General features: G+C 40.3%; 1 protein-coding gene across 1 annotated transcript in view; it reads left to right on the top strand.

The window, feature by feature from the left end:
• Positions 1–23,099, top strand: part of ush2a (Usher syndrome 2A (autosomal recessive, mild)) — a 286,437-nt gene that overhangs the window by 91,070 nt on the left and 172,268 nt on the right. Inside the window, exons 28-30 of the mRNA XM_049604025.1 lie at positions 654–760; positions 2,459–2,582; positions 13,813–13,943. Of these exons, the coding sequence (XP_049459982.1) occupies positions 654–760; positions 2,459–2,582; positions 13,813–13,943 (362 nt within the window). The remainder of the gene's footprint in view (positions 1–653; positions 761–2,458; positions 2,583–13,812; positions 13,944–23,099) is intronic.

Below are 23,099 nucleotides of genomic sequence, written 5' to 3' on the forward strand. Positions count from 1 at the left end.
AAGATGGTCCGCATGCATGTCACTGAGAGCTAATTTACTCCTACCACAGACCATTTAGACCATTACTGAAACACACATACACACACACACAGAAACACAACGATGGAATGACACTTAATGCACACACATCTTTCCCATCTCCGCACCAGTCCATCACTCGCTATGTTTCTCTCTCCATTCCTGTATATCTCCTCTCACCATATCAGCCAGTCTCCGGTTGATTTATTTATGATACATGTTGAAGCTACGGCTCAAGTAGGGCCCAGTATGTTTCAAAGGGACATTTAATTTAACATCTAAAGTGAAAGAAGGAAATTAAATTGACCCTCTGTTAAATGAAAATGGGACATTTGTGCACTCTAGATATATTGTACAGTAGGTATGAGAGAAATGAGCTGAAGACATGTTTTGACAAAAGCATTTTTTGACTGTCACAACATGAGAATGTTTCTAGGTATGTTCGGTGTGGCACATTGTTCAAATTTTTCAATGTGCTTGCAATATAGATGCATTTAACAAACAAAGCACTGTTGTAAAGTATGGAGGCAGCTCACAGATCCATGTATAATGATAATAGAATTAAAATAATGGAAATATTTTTATATGCATTGAGTTGGCATTCAGTCTCTCAGTTCCTACCATTCTCTCCATAGCTCCAACAGGACTGTCCCCACCTCAGTTATATCCAGTAAATGAAACCACCATGGAGATTACCTGGGAGCCCCCAGCCCAACTTAATGGACCACACCCACTATATCAGGTTGGCAAGAATATTTAACTACAGTCAGTGCCAGTTGGCATTGTTTTTTTTGGGTTTTTTTTGTTGTTTTTTGCCCTATTTGTTTGTGTGTGTGTGTGTTTTGACAAGAAAATACTCATAGCCATACATGGCTTACATATGTGTACTAGACAGGTCAATAGAAATGAAATGCAGCACTGTTTTCACCATGCTCATGGGTATAATTTATGGTATGGACGGTGGAGATATATCCCTACCACCTTTTTGATTACCTAAAATTTTCCCTACCACTAATTTGATATTAATTGCATTTAAATTAACTAGCCTATAATTTCTTTTGGCTCTACAAAGGGTAAAGTCTCTCATGTTTCCACTGGATGAGAAATTGTTTCTATCGGTGTTTGTTCACTTTGTTCTTGCCTCATTTACATGCAGTGATGGACGTGAGGATAGAGCTCAAGGTGGATAAGACAATTCAGGCTGTCGTGTCACAGGTGCTTTGTCCTCTGTGATCTTATGGTACCAGTATCAAACACACTGATTGTTCAGTGATACGAAAGACACAGGTGTCTAACTCACTATAGACAATGGACTGAAACAGTCTTCACCTCAGACAAAGAGCTGCGCATGCTTCCTCTCTAAACCTTGTCTCCTCCAGAGAGAGTCCCAAACAAGTTTACGTGTCTGTCAGTCTGCAGTGGATACTGGGCTATGATATCAACAGAGAAACAGAGCTATGTTAACCACAGACGATATTTCAGGCATCTAGCCAAAAACTCATTCAGAAAAACCATTGACTTCAAGATGAAGGGATCTAGCAGTGCCAGAATACTTACTCATTTCCGTGTTTTAGGACTCAGCCCTGCACCACTATACTCTTGTAAAATTAGGACATTTTTTTCATAATATTACGACTTTTCCCTCAAAATGTCACATTTCTCTCAAAATTGCAGAGAACCCAGATATGTGGGATCTGTTTTCATTGTGCAGAACGTTTTAAACATGAACAGAAATCTTGCTGAAACACACATAAGCTATCAAAGTTCAGGGCTTACCTAAATTGAGAGCCTTACTGCATGAAATTATTTTATATATGTATTTTTTAATTGTCACCTGGCTCTTGAATTTTGTTTTACATCACATAAATACTGAAATCTCAAATGTAAATTGATGCTTAAGAATTCAACAGAATGCAGTAGTCTTTGACGCTCCAAATTTCAGTGGTCATCTGACTTTTCTTCTGGCACCACCATAAGGTTCACATTGTGTTTTTTGGATTGTCATGAAACTGAACACATTCAAGCACCCATCATTATGGATTATCATCTCTTTGATAATCCCCTGGCTTTTTCATCTAGCGCCACCATTAGGTCAAAATTACAAATTGTCTAATACATGGGTTTATGAGTGAATACCAGCAAAATAATTACATTCCCATCGCTGTCAGCATGTTAACATTGTCATTAGGGGCACGTTAGCATGCTGAGGTTAGCTCTTAGTTCAAAACACAGCATCTTGGTGCTGTTAGCTCTAGAGTCTTAGTGGTGTGTCTTAATTTTACCTGGACTTGTAGAATAATGTATTTATTGTGATTCTGAATGTGAAGTTGAACAAAGGAACAAGTGTATGATTTTCATAGAATTTAGCATGTTGTTTACATGCTTATCCTGATTAACCTTAATTCATGGTTGTTGTTGTTATTATAATTTATTTTTTCAGGTGGAGAAGACAGACGTCTCTCTCTCCGACCCGTTAAGTCCTGTTGTCAGAGGAACCAGATTCTCGGGAAACAGTTACTACCAGTTTCCCAGTGACACCCTTCCTGTCAACACTGACTTCACAGGTAAGAAAGTATATCTAGGTACATGCAGATGTCTGTGTTTGTATCAGAAAATGGACAGCATGCCTGTCTGTGTTGCTGTGTGCCGTACATGCGAGTGTATGTGCACATGCATACATACATGCTGTGTTTGTTGGTATATTTTCATGTTGCTCAGTGATCGTTCTGCACTCTCAGTCTTCTAGTGACATTCCGTTAGAATGACTTCCCCAGTCATCTTAAAGGACAATTATCTTTCTGTTTACCAGCATCATTAGAGGGTTGAGCTGCACAGCCAAACATGTTCTGCTTCATCTGAGAACATCACCCAGTCTGACGCTCATAATTAATGACTGCTGATACTAATCAGTGGGATTTGAGCGAGCAAAGCTCTTCGATGCCACTTGAGACTACTTCTCTGTCCTGCACAAACCTTATATCACTAGTTGTGTCTTTCTGTGTGGACATAAGTTTTACATGTAGGTCATAAATAAAACCTTTTCAATTCATGTTAAAACTGTATGATCAAATGTCAAAATTTTAGCTATATATCTGTCAGCAGATCAGTTTTTTGAAACTGGTGACAAATTCCTGACTTCAAAGTTTTCATCTGTAATCCTTATGTGACTGTGATCAGCTGTAATTGAGTCAACAAAGCTCTCTGTGTTGGTCACATAATCTTGTTTCATCTAAAATACCCAAACATGTTTGCCACCCACAAAATGGCAGTTCATGTACTTTTTATTTTACATCTGAAACATTAGGAGTTTACAGCTCAAACAGTATCTCAGTGTCCAACTACTGATAAGAGCCGCAGGATCTTAGTGTGACCTTTGAGTGGCCTTTGAGATTAACAACAGTTTTCATGCACACACACACATAGATTGCATTTTTCATTGCTTCTGAGTGATTAATACAAAATACTGTTTTTGCCAATGCCCTTTGAAGGTCACATAGAAATTGAGAAAGAATTAAAGGAGTGTATCTGGAGAGGTGAGCCACCTTCAAGGATAGAAAAATGTATTCAAATCACAGTAATAACCTAAAATGATTTGTTTATTAGAATAAAAATGCGTTTGATTTTGTGACTTGCCTTAGAGGTGAAAACAAACCATGTTTTACACCACATTTTTTTGTAATTCAGTGTTTGTTGATTTTGTTGGGCTATCAGTCATTCAACCTAAGTCATTTACAGTACACACACACTCAAGTCAGTCAATTTATATGTCTTATATTTGTTTTATATTTACTTGTATTTGTTTTGTATTGAAAAAAATCACCATTATACTTTCAGCATACAAATCTTTAGTTATTTTTTATTTCAGAAGAAACTTAGCAATCAGTCTTTTAATATAAACACTGAGATTATATAATTGCTTGTGTGTTGAGGTGCCTAGTAGCTCAGTGGGTAGAGTGGGCGTCCTATGTACAAAAACCATTGTCCTTGCTACAGCGGCCATGGGTTCGATTCCAGCCTGTGGCCCTTTGCTGCATGTCATCCCCCCCTCGCTCCTCCTTTCACGCTTAATTAGTCCTATTACATAAAAGGGAAAAAGCAAAAAATGAATAAATAGAAATAAATAAATAAATGCTGATATGTTTACCTCTTCACTAGTCTCCTTTCTTCGGAAAGGGTAACTTGTGTGTTCTCTTCAGTGGAGGTAGCCTACTTTGAATTTTTATGACGATACAAATGTGAACAAAGGATGTGGCCGAAACAGATCATGTGTAGCGAGTAAACCTTTTCTGGATTATAATCTATGAAGATCACAGATCAGATTTTTGTTCTAATCACATCGCATCTCTGACCCCCACTTTATGCTGTACAAACGTACTGGTGCTGAATGGTAGATCAGTGTACTGTTGGATTAATGCTAATCTGGATAAATGTTAAGAAACCCCAACAGCTGTCTTACCTTTTATTCTTTATATTTGCTCACGGTTCCTGGTTCTTGTTCATTGCTTTCTCTGAACGCTTTATTTTTATCCCAGATCAACAAATGATGATTTCTGATCTTATCCATGCCCCTTCAGCACAAAGATAAATAGATTTCTCTGAGTACTGCCGGCAAATAGATGACGATTTTTGCTATTGAGAGGTGCCTCTCATCTCCTCCACTCCCCTCCTTCATAAAGGGTAATGGATCAGACAATCACTTTCAGACCGGATCTATTCTGGACCATGAATGTGTCGGCAGTCCTCAAACCATCGCCCTTTTACAACCATCAATACTAATAGCATCATCTACAGACAATTATTCCCATCGAAGCGCATGGAACAGCGAACAAATCAAAGCCAAATTGGATTATGAATGTAATGCAGTGTAATGCCCCCTCGAGAGTCAATTGATCACAGAGGAGAGACTCGTCAATCGTTGATGTCTTATGGAAACCCAGTAACTCCGACAATGACAACAGTAAATTTCTGTAGTCTTTTTTGTTCAGTTTCATGATGCAAGATTCCATACGTTTTCATTTAATCAACATTTCAAAATTTAAAAAAGAGTAAAGGAATCTTAAAAACTTTTTTATTGAAATATGAGCAGTATTAATGTGTCAGATGATGGTGATGGGCTCTCTGTAGGAAACAGCTGATCATTTTTCTCCATCTACATTATGCATCATTCCAGCAATATTAGTAGTTGTTTCCATAAATTGTTTATTTGGGTTCAGGCTTTCTTTTTTCTGTAACATGAATTAAGGTCACATCTGTGAGCAAGGGCAATATTCCGTATATTATATCTTAATTAATATCAAGATTGTTCACTGTGGAAAATTGGATGACATTTGCCCTTTAACTTATAATTTTTATGGCCACTTTACTATAATAATTTTGGTCAAATAGGTTGTTTTGGCCATGTGCAATTATTGTGATAGAAGTGGATGTTTCCATAATGATAAGTCTGCCTGCTTGTGATTAACGATGCTTCTTAATGCTGAATGAATTTAGGGTACTTGAGGTCAATATTTACCACACTGAATCTTACTTTAGATAAAACAGGATTATAACCATATGCAATCATGCTGTGATATGAATACCCTGTAAGTGCTTGTTTCCATAAATGCAAGTTAGTCCATTTATCTTTTCTGTAATGCATCTCTACCTAAAGCGCTGCAATGTGACTTCCTGCTCGTCTTGTTCATCTTTGAATTAAGGGTACTGGTTCTAAACAGATTATAAAATCCTCTCTCCTCATTTGTAATTCTTCAGTATTTGAGCCTGAAATGGGCCGATTGGAAAGAGGATGATGGCCTGCTCACATTTTCCACTAATTCAGATGTATTTCTACAACCCACAGTAAATGAAGAGAGATGAAACATCACAAACATAGTTTAGAGAAAAAAAAAGAGAAGAAAAAAATGAATGCAGGAACAAATAGACTTGGATAATTTCCAGACACGTCTAATACAGTACATTGCTGCAGCACCACTGCAGCAACTGAGCAGGAAAGAGGGAAATGTTAAATGATACAAATTATTTTTCCTTAATTAATATGATTGATTGCCAGGCACTGACGTTGAGAGGAGAGGGGGAGAAATGTGTGAAGGGAAAGTTTGCACAGACATCATTAGTTTTTCCCCATTTAAAGATTAATCAGAAGAGGCTGGGCTCTTTAATTCTGTCATTTGTATATTTAATGGGCTGCTGCAGAATCTATGGGTGTAATTAGCTAGCTGCCGCGCTCTCATTAATACGCCAGGCTCTGATTAATGCCAGCACAGAGCTAACATGACTGGAGTTATTCAGGTTATGTTGTGTAGATGATTGCACACAACCTCCACTGTTTACTGAGACAGAGAGAGGAGAAACAATACAATAACAGATGAAACAATGCTACCTAATAAATAAGACTATACTTTAAACTGTAAATAGTCACATGTTAATACTTGTTAATCTTACATATACTGGAATATAACATAAATTCTCTATGTTCGCTTCAGCACAGAGAGAAGGGAACAGTACATTCATTATGAACAATAAACTCCATTTAAAACAGTCCTAATAATTTTTAATTTACAAAAGACTTAATTTAAACAATATAATTTTCCCACTTAACAACTCTGGAGTTGATGGTGTGAGTATAATTGGTTTTATGTACTTGTAGGTCATAAAATGTTCTTTACAGTACATTAAGTAATAGATCACTCATGAAAGAAACTTTCAGATTTTGACACGCAGCACTATGAAACAACACAAGTTATGATTATTGACAGAGGTCTCTAAAAACATTCCTTTTTTGTACTCTTTACGCTCTGGCTAACAGAAGAAGCTGGGCTGACTTAATATTCTGCACTGCATGCTGTAGATCAGTCACAGCCCAGTCCAGTTAGTCACTGCATGCCATTTTAAAATGGTCTCTGAAAGAATTCACAACATGTAAAATGTTTATCAAGGATAATACATGCCATGTTTGTCTATGACTAGTTGTGAGGACCAAGGATGGTAATGTTTTTACAGTTGGCTGGTTAGTTAGTCACTCTCAGCACTTCGCCCAGAGTGAGATAACTTTATATCCAATGGCCAGATCACCATGAAATTTGGTGTTCATAAGTTCAGTCACAGAACCCTGGCCCTAAATTCCCACTTCTGCCCAGAACGCAATGAGTAGACTGCGATCTGCACATTGTAAACATATCGAGAATGTTCTGGCTGCAGTCTCTGACCCCACCCCTGGCATTGTTTCTTAACCCCAACCATAGCTATGGTGTGCGCGCAGCTAGACTTACTTGCATTTATGTTCCCCAGAGGATGTTCCTATAATCTTGAGATTTGTGAACACATTCATTCCCCCACTGGGATGAATGCTTGGGTTCCTTTTGGTGTAGTTTCAGTGGAACTTCTTCTCTTTCCACTACTGCTCAAAGAAAAACAGCATCGTCAGAATATTCATGACATTATTACTTGTAGGGTGGTAGTATGAACATCTTGCCTCAATGGTCCACTTTTTACTTTATTGTTTCTTATCCTATGAAAAGTAGAGCAGCAATAAGCAGCTCTAGTAATTTGTTGCTTTTTGATTTTGGAAAATATCGGGCTAGTGGTTAAAACAACAAGCTTGAGGGAGACAATTAAGTGGCATTTGGAAGGAATTCATATAGTACATCAAATTTAAATTGAGCATAGAGTTAGTTCAGGCAGGACACAATGGCAAGCTCAGCTCACATCCCATTTACATCAGCTGATCTCTAACAGCCTAGTCAACTGATGGAGCAGCTTACTGATGGAGGGGAGTCAGCTGATAGATCGTATGATTCCTTTCTATGCAACCAACTGGCAAATCTCATTCAGGGTGTCTTATTTAAACTGCTGTGGCCTGCCTACTGCCTTAGGCTTTCCATGTAGGTGCATAGAAGGGCAGGGAGGTGTGCTCTCTCTGCCTCAGACATTCCTCGTTTGCACGTGGAAGGGCAGAGAGATGTGCTCTCTCCGCCTCAGGTGTTCCTCATTTGCATGTGGAAGGGCAGAGAGGTGTGCTCTCTCCGCCTCAGGTGTTCCTCATTTGCATGTGGAAGGGCAGAGAGGTGTGCTCTCTCCGCCTTAGGCTTCCACGTAGGCACATGGAAGAGGCTTTCTACGTAGGCATTGGAAAGGCAGAGAGGCCCAAGTACAGAGCCATACCACCAAATATAATACTGCAAACGGAAATAAAGTTTTCTTTGACTAAAGTGGTCCTGAGTGAAATGTAATTAACTGATTAGGTTGTCTTTACTTTTTTAAAGTCAGTATTTATCAACTCTTTAACATTAAGAATTTACGTATGTAGTACCTGTGAGGTGTGAAGACCTGTTGTGGAAAGAGTATGTGTATATTAAGCATGTATGCTTCGGCGTGCACTCTCAGGTCAACAAGTGCATGTTGTTGTTTTGTGTCTGTGATTGCACTGTGTATGTGTTCGTGTATGAGCATGTGTGTGCTTCCATGTACTCTGTATGTGTGACAGACACACCTGTCAGGCTGTGTGCTCAGGTTTGTCTGTTGATGGCTCCAAAGTGGTTGTCAGTGTGAAGTAGCACAAGTCCTGTGGGGAAATCTGAAGGAAGTAATGCTGAGCACGAGCAGTGTCATTTAGATGCTGTACATTTGGACCAAACACCATGGCCAAGCATGTCTGTCCCTCCCTATGCATAATATGCAAACACCAACAGTTGATTGATACCATGTGATACCTTACATGTGTATCTTTCAGATGTTATTATGACAACATATACATGATGCTCAAATATTTGTAAAAGAAAGATCAATACAGGCCATGCTGTATACATGCATTCATATAGATACCATAGTAGTCACATATGACTTTTCTGCCAGGTCAGAAGAACTATCTCAACAATTCTGAACACCCTTTCTTCTGTTTGGCAACTGTGGGGCTGAGATTGGACCGCTTGAATAATTTATCCAGAGTGGTTTCCTTATAAACACAGCATGACATGAGGAAAACACACATTCTTGAGCACTAGGTCCAACTTAAGACTAGTGTTGGCTTTTTAAAGTCCAATACTGATACCAGTACTGCAACCTTGAGTGTCTTTTGATACCGATACCAATCTGATACTGTCTTTGTCCCTCTCTTAAACAGCTGAGCTGTTAATGATGCATTTGTATGGAGACACTTCTTTACCAAGCTCTCTAAAAAACATCATGCTCAAATTGCGAATCAAATATTCTACTCCCCCAACAGATGAAGAACATCGTCCACAACATGACTCAAGTTATGCAATACTGCTGCTTCTATTTATTTATTATACTTTTTCACACAGAACCTTTGGCAGCATTTTTGATCAGTCAGCACCATTCAAACATTTGAAATTCAAATTCAAAAGTTAAAATCTGACTATTTAGAATAACAAAAATACATACAGATTCCAGTGTAAAATTCTGGATATAACTCAACAGTCAGTGTAGCCTATACCTCAGTGACAGAGCAAAAACAATTAGCAATATAGATCATAACTGGAATAACAATAATGTAACATAGAAATTATAGCATCTACAGTAATACATGTGCAGTGGAACACAGTATGGTCGACATGGCATATGAAGGAACTCACAACCAACAAACTCTAGGCCAGGGGTGTCAAACATACGGCCCATGAGCCATCACCGGCCCAACAAAGGGTCCAATCTGGCCCACTGGATGACTTTGCACACCAAACATTGATGCACTTGTGAAGGCTAAGAGGTGCAGGATTCAGGGGCAAGTAAAACAGTGACTAGCCTACTTCATGTAAAATGTGGAACCCTATTGTGAAGGCACTGCCACAATTTTCAATTTGTAAATAGTATTTCAAACCATGGTGACCAGGGGATGACTTTTAACCTGCTTCCTCAATCACTTCCACTTCAGTTTGGTGTGGTGGTGCCAGCATTACTACATAGGAGTGGAGATGTATGGTGACATGCATATGCAATGACAGTGAGTTGTAAACTGACTGAATGTAGAAATTGCACTTATTTTTCTTAAGACATTGCAGGCTGTTTGTCCTTCTTTACACTAAAAGAAAGGGAAACTAGGTTATGATATTGTTTCACTGGTCTGGCCCACTTGAGATCAAACTGGGCTATATGTGGCCCATGAATTAAATGAGTTTAACACCCCTGCTCTAGGCTATTATCACACCTGATATCAAGTTAGCTCCATTAGAAAAACATCTTAGGGTAGACAGTGCCAGCTCTGAAGTAATCCTACTCTTTCCATGACACATGCTGCTCACCTGTGATACTCAACATGTGACATGTCTCTACATCATGAGTTAAGCACTTAGGTGATAGTTTAGGCTGATGGGTTGTATCTGATCCAGTGATTTTGGCCAGTATTGGACCAATACTGAATATCAGACTGGCACATCCCAACTTTGGACAGGGGGGGAAAGCATAATGTACTGCAGCAAGGATATTGCACAGTATTCCTTTATATACCGGAATACATCATTACTTACTGTTGTGGACCTTTGCTCACAGCTGTTTTATATTGTCGTATAAATTCTTGTGCTGATGAGGCAGGAGTAATAGTTATGTTGCTTCTCCATTGTCAAATCCTATGAGTTTGTGTGTGTTCAGGTACCCCGGGCCTGTCCCCTGTGTACAGGACTGGTTGTGCATGTGTATGTGTGTTATAGAATTTGTTCCTCCAATGTTCATGTCACTATAGAAAGCACAGTTTGATGTTAACTGTAGTCTGTTTTACCATGGATAACTGTTTACACTGTAGTTAAGATGAAAAATAGGAAAGTAGCGCACAGTGGAAGGAACATAGTTGGTAGTGGAAGAGGGGAAAGGAAAATTGAAGATGCAAGGAGAGAAAACATATTCAGATGAGGCAATAGGTGGAGAAAGAGAGAATAAAAAGGTCAAGAAAAAGAGGAGGAAGGTTAAAAGCGTAGGGAATAAAGAAAGGAAGGCATGAGAGATCAGGAGAGTACGACACAGAGAGAAGGTTAAAGGGGGATAATGTAATGTCAGGTATCTGTCATGACTTCACTCATCTCTGTAGTGACAAGGTCATGAATGTAAATGACAGATGCCTGCTTGATGCACAGAATGCAAGTTCAATGTAAAGAACATCTTTGTCTTGTCGTAGCTGTATGCTGCTACTATATAGGCTTATTTAGAAATGATTAACTGAGGTAAAGCTATTCATATTGTGCACTATTTGTAATCAATATGTCTGTGCACTGCCCAAATGGAACCATCATAAGAAGACACTTTTACATTCCTCCTCGATCCAAGAGGCTTTTCACTCTCGCATTTTTTCAAGGAAAAATCATTCTTTCACATGTATAGTATCCCCAGTTTATCTTCTAAATCACTTGTATCCGAGACTGAAATGGAAATGGCAAACCTTTGATACCTTGTTAGCCACATCTTAATATAAGATGATGTTAGGCAAAAGTAGAAAGAGTCATTCTCAAGGCCTATTGGGACTGGATTTATTTCTACGAGGGAGGTAGGGTGATTTTAACATCAGCTATGCTGGTCAGTGATTTTGATCGCATCCAGTGCATATATGTGGTGATGTCATTTCCGGCAAGCATATCCCTAGCTTAGTAAAACAGAGCACTGTTTAAGCATTTTGAAAACAACCAAGATGGCTGTGGTGTGTGGAACTTGAAGTACTAGTTTTAAAATTCTGATGACAAAACGGCAACATAAATTGATGCTATACCATCACAGCTCATCTCTGCAAACTAGTCTGTTTACGTTTCTCTGTTGCTAAGCACTACGTTACATATTTGCTTGCTCTGATTGTTTGTAGGTCTATCCAATTGTGCCCGATAGCATTTTGATTTACGGCCATTGAACGCCCCTTGGAAATCGAAAATGAACTAAGAGGCTCCAGGCTAATTTGCATTTGTGAATTGGGCTTGCAATGTCAGGGTAGGTCCTCTCGTAGATTACACTCCGCTTGGAGTAAGAATTCTAAAGTTGATCTCCTCTTTTTTGTACTTTGTCCCCCCTTTTGTAATCAGCTTACTGTGAAATTTGAGTTTTGTGTGAAAATAGAGTGAGTCAGAAATGTTTTCACTGATCCGATAGATAGAAACATGCCAACACCAACATATAGGCATATATTTGGGAGTCAGTATGCCGACAGAAAATTAGCTATTAGCACCTTCTGGTTGCATTGGGCCCAGGGATTTACAGTCACCTGTCACTGGATTACTCTGATACTGAAAAAAACGTAAAAATGTGATGTTTCTTGGGCAACTTTTCTAAGATGGCATATGGAGGTACATTCACAGTGGATATCGCAAATAATGATATGATATAAGTCATGACTTAGAGAAGGAGCATGATTTTTGACTCAAATTTACCTCACACAGTATCCTTGTCTCATGTCTCTTCCTCCAGGCTCCCCTGCGAAGGCTTCAGGCTTTCTCTTTTGGCTTTGTTCTGTGGATTGTACATCTTTATTACAGACCAGATCCTGGAATTTACAGATGGTTAATGCTATCTGAAATGATGAGTTAAATTACTGAGGAGCATCGGGAATGTTTCATTCCCCACCTCTCGCTTTAATGTTAATCCCATCCGAATGGGGCTTTACACCCTAATGTGTATGGTGTGCATACATTGAAACTGGCATCCATTGTATTAGTTCAGATCCGTCTTCATCTTTATCACCACTTCTTATAACAAAGTCCAAAAAAGGAAAAAATATGCACCTGTGACCTAAGTAACTGCTGCTAGGACTGTTGCCAGTACTTACTGTGACACCGCTTGTAGACCTATAGGCTGAATATCGAGTACGGTTGGCAGGAACCCTCTCAAAATCCGAACCTTTTTTTAATGGAATTTATTTTATAGAGTATATACAAACTGTTGCACAAATTATACAGTAGACTTGAATTGGCTTGACAAGTCTTAAAGTGTTGCCATATATCAACAGTTAGCATCACAGTAGATCCAGTTACAAAGAGACAACACGGAAAAGGTACTTTTCATTCACAACGGTGTGAAAACTGTGAGTTCTGAAATGGATAATCTGTATTCATCTTGAGCTTGCCATGTAACTGTTTGACTTCTCTCCATGTTAAGTGAATTCACACACTAATTATTTTGCAAACACCGGCTTCCGATGAACCCTGGACTCCCTGCATTCAACTCCTCAGATCTTCCCACACTTCTGTTCCCTTCAGAGACAGACAGAGCGGAGGAAACGCACACGTAAAACCGCATGCTCTCTGTCGCTATGTGGATCTAGTAGTGGATTAAGATCCAATCTCTGATCCATAGTAACATGACAAGACTGCACGTTAGAAGAATTCTGTGCTCTGTGTGTGTGTGTGTTAGAGGGAAACCCACAAGTTTCCCACATTGCTGAAGCTTTGGTTCACAGTATGCTTTTTATATAAGCTTTATTGTATTTAGAAATAGGATAATTAGCCTTTATTTGAGAAATGTAGAATTGGGTTATGTACCTTACAAATACGGTGTACCTGGTGTAAAAATTTGAAGAGTGAAATAGACTTTACATGGAAAAAGTTAAATAAATCTTGTGTATGACCTGAGCCTGGTCTATCTAGAAAAAACGGGAAGCTTGCAGACCCCTAGTTCTGCCCCCTGTACAATAGTGTTGTGCAAGTAGTATTTATTTTTTTGGTTGATGGTCGCTCTTTTTAGATTAGATGGTGAACACTATGGACTGTCTTAAATGCTGTTTTAAGTCTTTACAAGGGCACTTTCGTTATATTGTATATAAATTAAAAGAAAAAACTTTTTTTTTTGCTCTGTCTCTCTCTGACTTTGAATCAGGTGTTGAGTTGAGTTTCAAAACTCGGTCCCCAGACAGCCTGCTGCTCTGCGCCTTCTCTCCAGGAAATCAGGATGAGTTTCTGGCTATTCAGCTCAAAAATGGACGGCCTTACTTTTTGTTTGACCCACAGGTATGTTAAGATTTGTTTTTATTTTTTAACACTTGAGTGCAATGTGAGTGCAAAGAACATGAGTTGAATTTAGGGCAATTTTTTAATCATAATTTTTGCTAATATTGGCAAGTCAGTATCAAGGTATTGGGGGAAAAAACATTGGTTTTGTGTTATTTAGACAGCGATACATTGATCATTTTTGACCCCTAAGTCAGCCCCCAGCAGTTAAATGCGAGGGCTGGGAGTTGAGCTTATTGTCCTCCTACTGCTAGAAGATGCTGCTGAGTCCAGACTGAATGTTGGTTTAATATCCAACTTAAAAATTTACCACAGTGCAGCGGCCACAGATGGCTTGACTGCAGCATTTTCAGGGTGCTGCTTCTGTGTGGTGCTTCTCTGTCTTGTCTGTATGGTGCTGTTAGTGTCCTTTTTTTTTTTTTTACACCGCGGTGTTATCAGTTAAACATTGTTTTTACACTAAATGAGAAAATGGACATGTGGCGGCAGAGTGTGTAAAAAGTCAGTACAGTGAATGAGGTAGAGTGGTAGAGTTGGCAGCCGTACTAGGTTATGTCACTGATGCATGTAAGTAAGAAGGTAAAATTTATTTGAATAGCGCTTTTCGCAGACATAGGTCACAAAGTGCTTCACAAGGGCAATATACAACAAGAAAGAAATCAGAGATGAAGTGACTACGTGAGCGACGTAATGAAAAGTGCACAACTAGCAAATCAATTTGCACACACAACAAAAAAAGAAGAATTGCCACAAAGTGTTGAACTGAGATCGAACGCTCACAGCTCAAATTTTATGTTCACTGCATATGAACTTGGTATTTTGAACCCTGCATTTTCAAAAAAGGTGTTTCAAAAAATGGTCATCGTGCCATCAACAAGCTGATTGGAATCAGATTTTATCTCTGTGTGTTTTACAAAGGTGAAACAAAAAATGGTCAAGAAGATTTCAGCAGCAGCGAAAGTTAGCATTTCTCTTTAAAAGTAGGAGGGGAGGCTTTCTTTAAAATTGTTTTCATTTAGTTAGGGGCTTACTCTCATCTTTTGTTGAGAGACTTGCAGAATTTGTCTGCTTCCACTAATTCAACCAGCAAGCAGAGTTTTGTTTACTGCACCATATCTGACAGAAGGATGTTCCAAAATTTTTGTTATTTTGAAGTTTACTTTGTGGCAGTTTCACCCATTTGTTTTACTTTTTCATGCATCTTTTTCATCCACATCCCCCTAAATTGTTTTTGTCTAATACAATACTTGATTTAATTCTGCTCACTTTACTTATTCGCTCACCTTCACCTGTCTTTTTCTCATTTTTATTCTGATCCACCTCTGTCTCTCTGTCTTTCTCTCTTTTTTCTCACTCCCTCTGTCTCTCTACCATTTTCTCTCACTTGCTCTCATCTAATAAATGTGATCTGTAGCCCCTCATTGGTTTCTGTCAGGGAGACAGGGAGAGGGGAAAAAACTTTGAAAGTGTGTCAACGTTTGAATTGGACTGCAATTAACTCATTCCCTGCAGTCACCACGCGTGAATACCAATTGCAAGCTAATTAAGCTTTGCACCCTTGTGCGTGCGTACACACACACACACACACACACACACACACACACACACACACACACACATACACAGCCCTGCTTCCCTTATCCATCCATACAGACACATGTAGGGGGTTAAAGAGTCAACGACTTAGATGATGAAAGTGATGATGGGAGATGATTACACATACTTCCATGAGGCCACCAACTAATTACACACTCAAACAAACACACACATACACACTTAGACTTTTCTTTCTCATCACCATCCAATACTCGTCATCAAAAAGCCCTCATCAAAATGTAACCATGGGATGTATCTGTGTGCGCAGAGGAGTGTATGTGTCTGAACACATCCTTGTTGACTTGCAGAGTTAATGTGTGCGTCTGTGGTTAAGTGTACTGCTAGATGTGCGATAGAGCGTATGTGTCTTCTCCAACTGGGTTGATTCCTTTGTTTAGACTAGTTTGAGGTAATTAACAGTGGGAGTGGTGTCACGGCTTATTAGTGTTCCCCTAGATACATATAGCTGGGCCCATTACTTCCCCCTATTAGCCTGTTGAGCTAGCCTAATGGGATTACCAGTGCGGGGGGTTGGGGGGTGGGGGGTAATTTAGCATGACACAGGAAAGTGATATGCTCATAAATATGTGCACGTGTGAGCTGCCACACACACACACACACACACACACACATGCACATGCACACAAAATACATTGACGCACATTAGACACTCAGAAATATTCCCTATCACATCACAGAGATGGACCAAGGCATTGGCATTAGCCTAATGTCACAAACTGTTTAACACACACACACACACACACACACACACAGCTCAAGTTCATCCTCTACTGACGCAGGTGAGTTGTGTTTTATGGACCACTGGCTGTCTCACTAAATAGAAGTGTATGTAGCTATTGGTAACTACAGTGTCTGTCACAGGTTGTAATGCTACAATACACATGTACCTGTCAACTCGCTAGTTAGCTGTCATTGTCACACAGACAAGTGGTAAACACACAAAATGTATTTTCTTCTACCAGTCATGCGTCTGGGTTATCTCTTAGCTCCATAACACTTGTGGCTCCTATTGAAATCTAGACAGCTGTAATTTTACAGTCCTCCAGCCTTTGGGGAAGACAACATTGTAATCTGCAACAGCAGATGCTGAACATGTATACTAAATATCATGAAAGTAAACTAGAGCCTACCCACTTAGTGGTGCTCCTTAAATGTGCATTAACTCTAGTAAGACCCACAATCGCGCTGCCGGCATGCCTGGGCATGCCCATATAAGTAAGTCCGGCACGCATTAACGTCACACGGACTACACTGTTTAAAAAAGACTGTAAAACACAGCATGCAGAGCCATCCAAAACAGCTTGCAGGTCTCACTTCCAAATGCACGAACCTCATTATTTGACGCGTTGGCATCGTTTAACATGACTATGCAACATTGTAACAACATTTATAGGTCAGAAAAGAGGAAAAGCATAATAGTTCTCCTTTAACTTTTAAATAAACGTAGGGCTTTTGTCATACAGGCACAACTGAATTGATAAGGTGATCTCACAAAACTGCCATTTCGCCCGTGGCTAGTTAGTTACCCATCTAGCTTGCTTTCCACCATGCTTGTATACTGACGTTACAGTGGTTACAGAAAATGAGCAGGACAAAGTTGTTACTCATCTGACGATAGCGATGTACTTTCCTACACTGTGACGTGTGTTGATGAAGTTGTCATGTAGTGGCTGGCTAGTTAGCTTGCTAATTCCACCATGCTGTAATGCCACCCTGGTAACAGTAAATGAGGAATACAGTAATGCAGGACAGTCAGTATCAACGGCTCTGTCAGCCTGTCAGTGCCTGTTCATTTCGAAAGAGCAGCGGCCAATGGGGAAACACCAACACCTCCATCATCAATCACTCTGACCTGTAACTTTGTCATTGTAACTTTATCACTTATGCAGTCACTCACTCATGGATTGACTTTTATGTTTATTGGGCTGGTCTCGCTTCTAAGGACTGAGCAGAGGATTACAGTACAAAGTGTAAGAAGAATACGCCTAAGTGCGCTTAGCATACGCCTTTCCTGTCTACAGTCAATTCAATGCATATGTCTCTTTTACTTAAACTTGAGATGACTGTCAGTCACCTGACTGAGTGTGAGTTTTTGCTGAGGCCTCTGACTTTGCCAGGGTTGACTACATTGGCGGTTTGGGAGGAATCTTCATAAGCGATTTTTGTTCATTCTGTCTGTCTCTTACACATACACAGTATATTCACACACATTGAAACACACACAAATACATATGCTCACATTCTGTATCAGACTGCCAAGCATGGCTGGGAAAGCCATGGGCACTTTGGGTAAGTGCTGTGTGTGTGTGTGTGTGTGTGTGTGTGTGTGTGTGTGTGTTTGTGTGTGCACTTGTTTTTCTATCTCGGTGGGGACATCGACCTGAATACACACTCACCCAGTGGGGACCTGATTGACCGTGGGGACCAAAAATGAGGTCCCCACGGGTAGAAGCCTCCTAGAGCCGTAAAACTTAGAATATAGGTGCCTCATGAAATTTCCTACAAGTGTCCCCTTGGAGTCATACACATGAAAAATGTGAAAGTGTGTGAAATTTCATGCGCCCTTAGTGGACACACACTGGTACTGCAGTCCCCATGGGGTTCAACCGGAATGGTTGTGTGTGTCATATTGTGCCACTCTCTAGCGCCCCCTATGGGTCAAAGGTAGAATGACAGCTTGGTAATTTATCTTAAATTTAAGTTGTTTTTTTTTAATCAATGATACCCAATTAGAGACAATAAAACTAGTTCTATTTTGATCTTACTTTTACCAAGTCTTGGATTTTATTACTGTTTTAAAAACAATTGTAAATATAATACATCAATGTAATATATTAAACCACAATCTTCTGCTTGTCGTCTTCACTTGTCTTGCCAGGAAGTTTTTCATCCTCCACAGTCGACTTCATGTTGAAAGTGTACGACTCCACTATTATTATGATCCCTTTTTCAAACCATTCATTTCTGTTACCTCCAATTTCTAAAACTACTACTAAATTTAACTAATTGTTTCTATTTTGACTTTTTATTTTATATTTAAGATATTTAATATAATGAGGACATGATTCAACCGATTCATGAGTGTACAGCATCAGGACACCAGTATTCATGCAAAATTGATCCTTAGCTTTAAATTCCTCTTATACTTGTTAGTAAACATATATATTCCTCAAAATGCAGACATTTAATTGTTGAAGACAATGAAATGCAGATAACAGACAGAAGGCTACATCTTCTTTGGTTAGACTTGTGCTGATAATGATCCTTTGTGAATTTTTAATCTGATCAAGGCCACAAGACTTATTTAAAGACAGTTTCCCAATAGCACAACTGTCTTCATCAGGCCTGATAACCACATTATGATGGGGAACATCCCCAACACAAAAATCACCACTTTTGACACAGTTAAAAAACTCCCTATCCTGTCTTCTTCCTATTTCTTCACACTACCAGTTACTCATTCAATAATGGAGAGCAGAGGTATTTTACCATCATTCATAATCTTTGCCTCTTTCCAGAAATATTCACCATCATTTTGCTGCAATTTTCTGACCATAGAATTTGCTCTCAGAGTCTGTTCATATCTTTTAATAATAATAATACTTGAATTATAACTATGAGTGGCTCTGTATTCACAGTGTCATGTAATAGCCTATAATTCCGGTATACACAAAGGAGAAAGTCACAAATGGTGAAAAACTGAAAGTAAATACTTAAGTCAAGTACAGTAAGATGTGATTACTGGTATATAGGTACCAGCTAATGCAGTGTTATAATGCATGTTATCTTTGCTAACTCTCATTTAAATACAGACTTGAGCCAATAAAGCAGCATGCAGAATGAAGAAGAACAGAGCAGCATGAAGAGAGGACAGAGAAGCGAGAGAGGAGAGAAGAACAGAGCATGACAGGAGGAAGTTACACTATTTCAGTGTAGTCTTGATGTGGATAAAGCGTATGTGCAATGTAGATTTATCAATAAAGTACAGATGTAGCTGAAGGTCCATCCCTGTATATTTCTTACATATTCAATAATACAGCAGACTGTGAATAAGTATACTTAATAAACAATAATTGCATCTGAATGATCACCACTATATAGACGTGTTATCACTTTTAGTCCTAGTTAGCAGAATGGCTACAACAGTCAATGCATGAACAAACAGAAGTGATAACTGAATCTGAATGATTATTGAGAGATTTAAGTGTTAGCGCTGGTTGATGGAGCAACATGAAGAGAAGAAAGAGGAGCAGAGCAGCACAAAGAGAAGCCAAAGGACTAGAGATGCATGGAATAAAGGAAACACTGAACACAGTGTAGTCTTGATATGGATAAAGCATGTGCAATATGGATTCTTAAATAAAGTACAGACACAAGGGTCCAATATTCTTTGTATTCAACAATACAGCTGATTGTCCCGCACACAGAGAACTTGAGATCATCACTGTTTAAAAGGCAGAAACAATAATTGCAGCTGAGTGACCTCCACTAAATAGATGTGTTAGCCTGGTTGTCCTGTTTGCAAATAAGCTAAAAGCATCACTGTGTGGACGAACATAACTGCATCTGAGGTATCATTAGGAGGCCTGATCAGTGTTTGCTAGCACTGGCTGTCCTGTTAGCAGAAAACTACAAGAGCCACAGTGTGTGAATTAACAATAACTGCACCTGAGGGATCACTAGGAGGCCCAACCAGTGTTTGTTAGCACTAGTTGTCCTGTTAGCAGAAAATTTAATCCCCATGTCAAAGCGTTTGTGAATTATTGAAAAAAAAAAACGCAGGCCAGGTCTAAAACTCGACCCAGTCAATGCCGTGACCTCCTGATACACATACTCAAATTTCAGCATCCTAGCTCAAAGCGTTTGTGAATTTTTGAAGAAATTCAAGTTTCCCGAAATTCAAATGCCAGGAAGGAAATTCCTTTTGGGCTACTGTTTGTAAAATGTGTCCTTTTGGCCGCCAGGCAGTGATCTTTGACCCCACAGACCCCAGATTCAGAACAGAGGATCCCCAGGGGCCACTAAACAATAATCCCGAGGAAAATAAACCCAAAGTTGTGTGGTTTTGTTTGTTTTTTTTGGGTTTTTTTTGCCTGTTTCAAACATTTTTCCTAAAGTCGTACGAGTCTGAATCTTTTTACATTTTTCAGGGGCTCCGGACGAGCGGATAGACATCAGTTCGGTGCCGATCGGACTTGTACTTTTTGATGGGCGGGGCTTTGAAAAATCATTTTTTCCAACCTATGAATGCTTGCCATTGCCACAAAAAGTGGCCGAAACATGTGAAACTTGGCCTGTGGGCTTCATGTAGGACCTGTAGCAGTCTCCCTGAGGCCCAACTCCATAGACCCTTTGGAAAGCTAACAAGCTCTGCAGTGGCCGTATCGCGACATGGTCAAAAAATCCTAGCAGAAGGCCCTCTGCGCCAGTAGTGTTTGTGGTTGTCATAGTGACCATACGTCACTTCCGCTATGTACGGTGGGGTTACCGGGCGTCACTTCCTCTGGGTCTGTGTTTTGTACCAGCTCTTGTTTACACTAAACGGCTGCTGCCGCACTACTCAACCTGCGTTGTGTGATTCATGTGTATCATCCTCCTTTACTGGCATGGTGGCAGCGTTTCCCGAACATACGACCAGAGAATATTATCAACTACGAAGTCATAACAGTAACTATACTGTCAGGGAATCACAGTGTAGTGACGCCTAAAACCAGACACAGTTGAGCTAACGGTGGCTAAGCGCGCATCATGGCTAATTCACACAGAGCACCGAACCAAGATTGAAACTGTCAACTCTTTTGAGAACTGGCACCAGAACCTGTTGTACACACTGTCACTTAATGGTGAGTTTGTCCCATTTCTGCTCAATGGTGCAGAATGGGAGAAGAAATCAAAACGTCTCCATGCCGAGGATTTACAGATGGCGTCGACCCAGTTCCTGCTGCCCAACGCAATAAAGAACGCCAAGGTGGCCACGTTGGAGCTCATGCTGGGACAGATTGCTAATTACTGTCCTGTCATCTCTCACAGCATTGTCAGAAATTCCACTTTCATTGATAGCATATGGCAAGCCATTCGCCTACATTACGGCTTTCAGTGCACTGGAGTGCACTTCATTGACTTTGCTGCTATCAAACGGAGCCTGATGAGAGACCAGAGGATTTGTATCAACGTCCTGATGGCTTTACTGACGACAACTTACTGTGTAAGGATTCGGCATCAGCCACATGGGAGAAGTTGTGACTGAGGATGAGTTAACACCCTCACTTGAGAACTTTGTTGTCCTCACATGGCTCCGCTTCATACACGCTGATCTGCGAAGCTCATCAAACAAAGGTATGGCACTGAACTGCGGTCCCGCACGTTGACATCCATTAAACCAGAAATCTCACAAGCCCTGGATTCACTACCAGATGAGTTGCAGGCCTCGGAGGATGCCTGTGCTGCGGCGCCGTGTCTGAGCTCCCAGGTCAAAGCAAGCCCTGCCTGCCCGCCCAAGGAAGTCATGTCCCTTATGCAAATGTGCCAGTAGGCCTGATAATCACTTTCTTAGTAAATGCATGTTCCTGCCCCCCCCCCAAGACAGAATGTTCATGGCTAAATCGCGCCAAGTGATGGGTGAGCAGACCAAGGGTCTGATCCTTTGCACAGTGGTTGCCTGTGGCGTCCTGATGCGCATACTGGAAGGTCAGCCCCCTACCTCAAAGTATTGATGAATTATTAAAGAAAAGACAGTGCTTTTAAAAGAACGTGTCTCTTTGGCCACTGCGCGGCGACCTTTGACCCCAGGGGCCCCAGATTGGGAACAGAGGATCCCCCAGAGCCACTGAACGATAATCTGGAACAAAAAACCCCCAAAGTCCTGTAGGGTTTTTTTTGCCTGTTTCAGAAACTCAAAATCAGGAGCTGTCAGACTTATGTCCTCTTACACCCTTTGACCAGAGAGGAGGTTTTGGAGGAAATATTTTTCTAAAAGTCGCAGGAGTCTGATTTTTATATGTCGCTCGGGGCCCAAGACGAGCCGGTAGACATCAGTTAGGTTCCGATCGGCCCGGTAGTTCCGAGGCGGGCTTCTAAAGGTTAGCATTTTTGAACCAATTAAGGCTCGCCACGGCCACAAAATGGACCGAACCACATGAAACTTGGGCTGCGGGCCTTACGTAAGACCTGTATCAGTCTCCCTGAGTCCCAATTCTGTAGACGCTCTGCAAAGCTAACTAGCTCTGCGGTGGTCGATCATAACGGGACAAAAAAATCCTAGCAGAAGGCTCTGTGGCGCACGACATACTCGACTATCAGCCCCCTACGTCAAAGCATTGATGAATTATTAAAGAAAAGACAGTGCTTTAAAAAAACACGTGTCTCTTTGGCGCTGCTGTCGACCTTTGACCCCAGGGGTCCCAGATTCAGAACAGAGGATCCCCCAGGGCCACTAAACGATAATCTGGAACAAAGGTATGAAAAAATTGTCCAGATCGCCCCAAAGGGTTGACCTTTGACCTTTCCCAAGGTCGCACAGGTCTGAAACTTTGCACAGTG

The sequence above is a fragment of the Epinephelus fuscoguttatus genome, linkage group LG2, assembly GCF_011397635.1.
Source record: "Epinephelus fuscoguttatus linkage group LG2, E.fuscoguttatus.final_Chr_v1".
NCBI lineage: Eukaryota > Metazoa > Chordata > Actinopteri > Perciformes > Serranidae > Epinephelus > Epinephelus fuscoguttatus.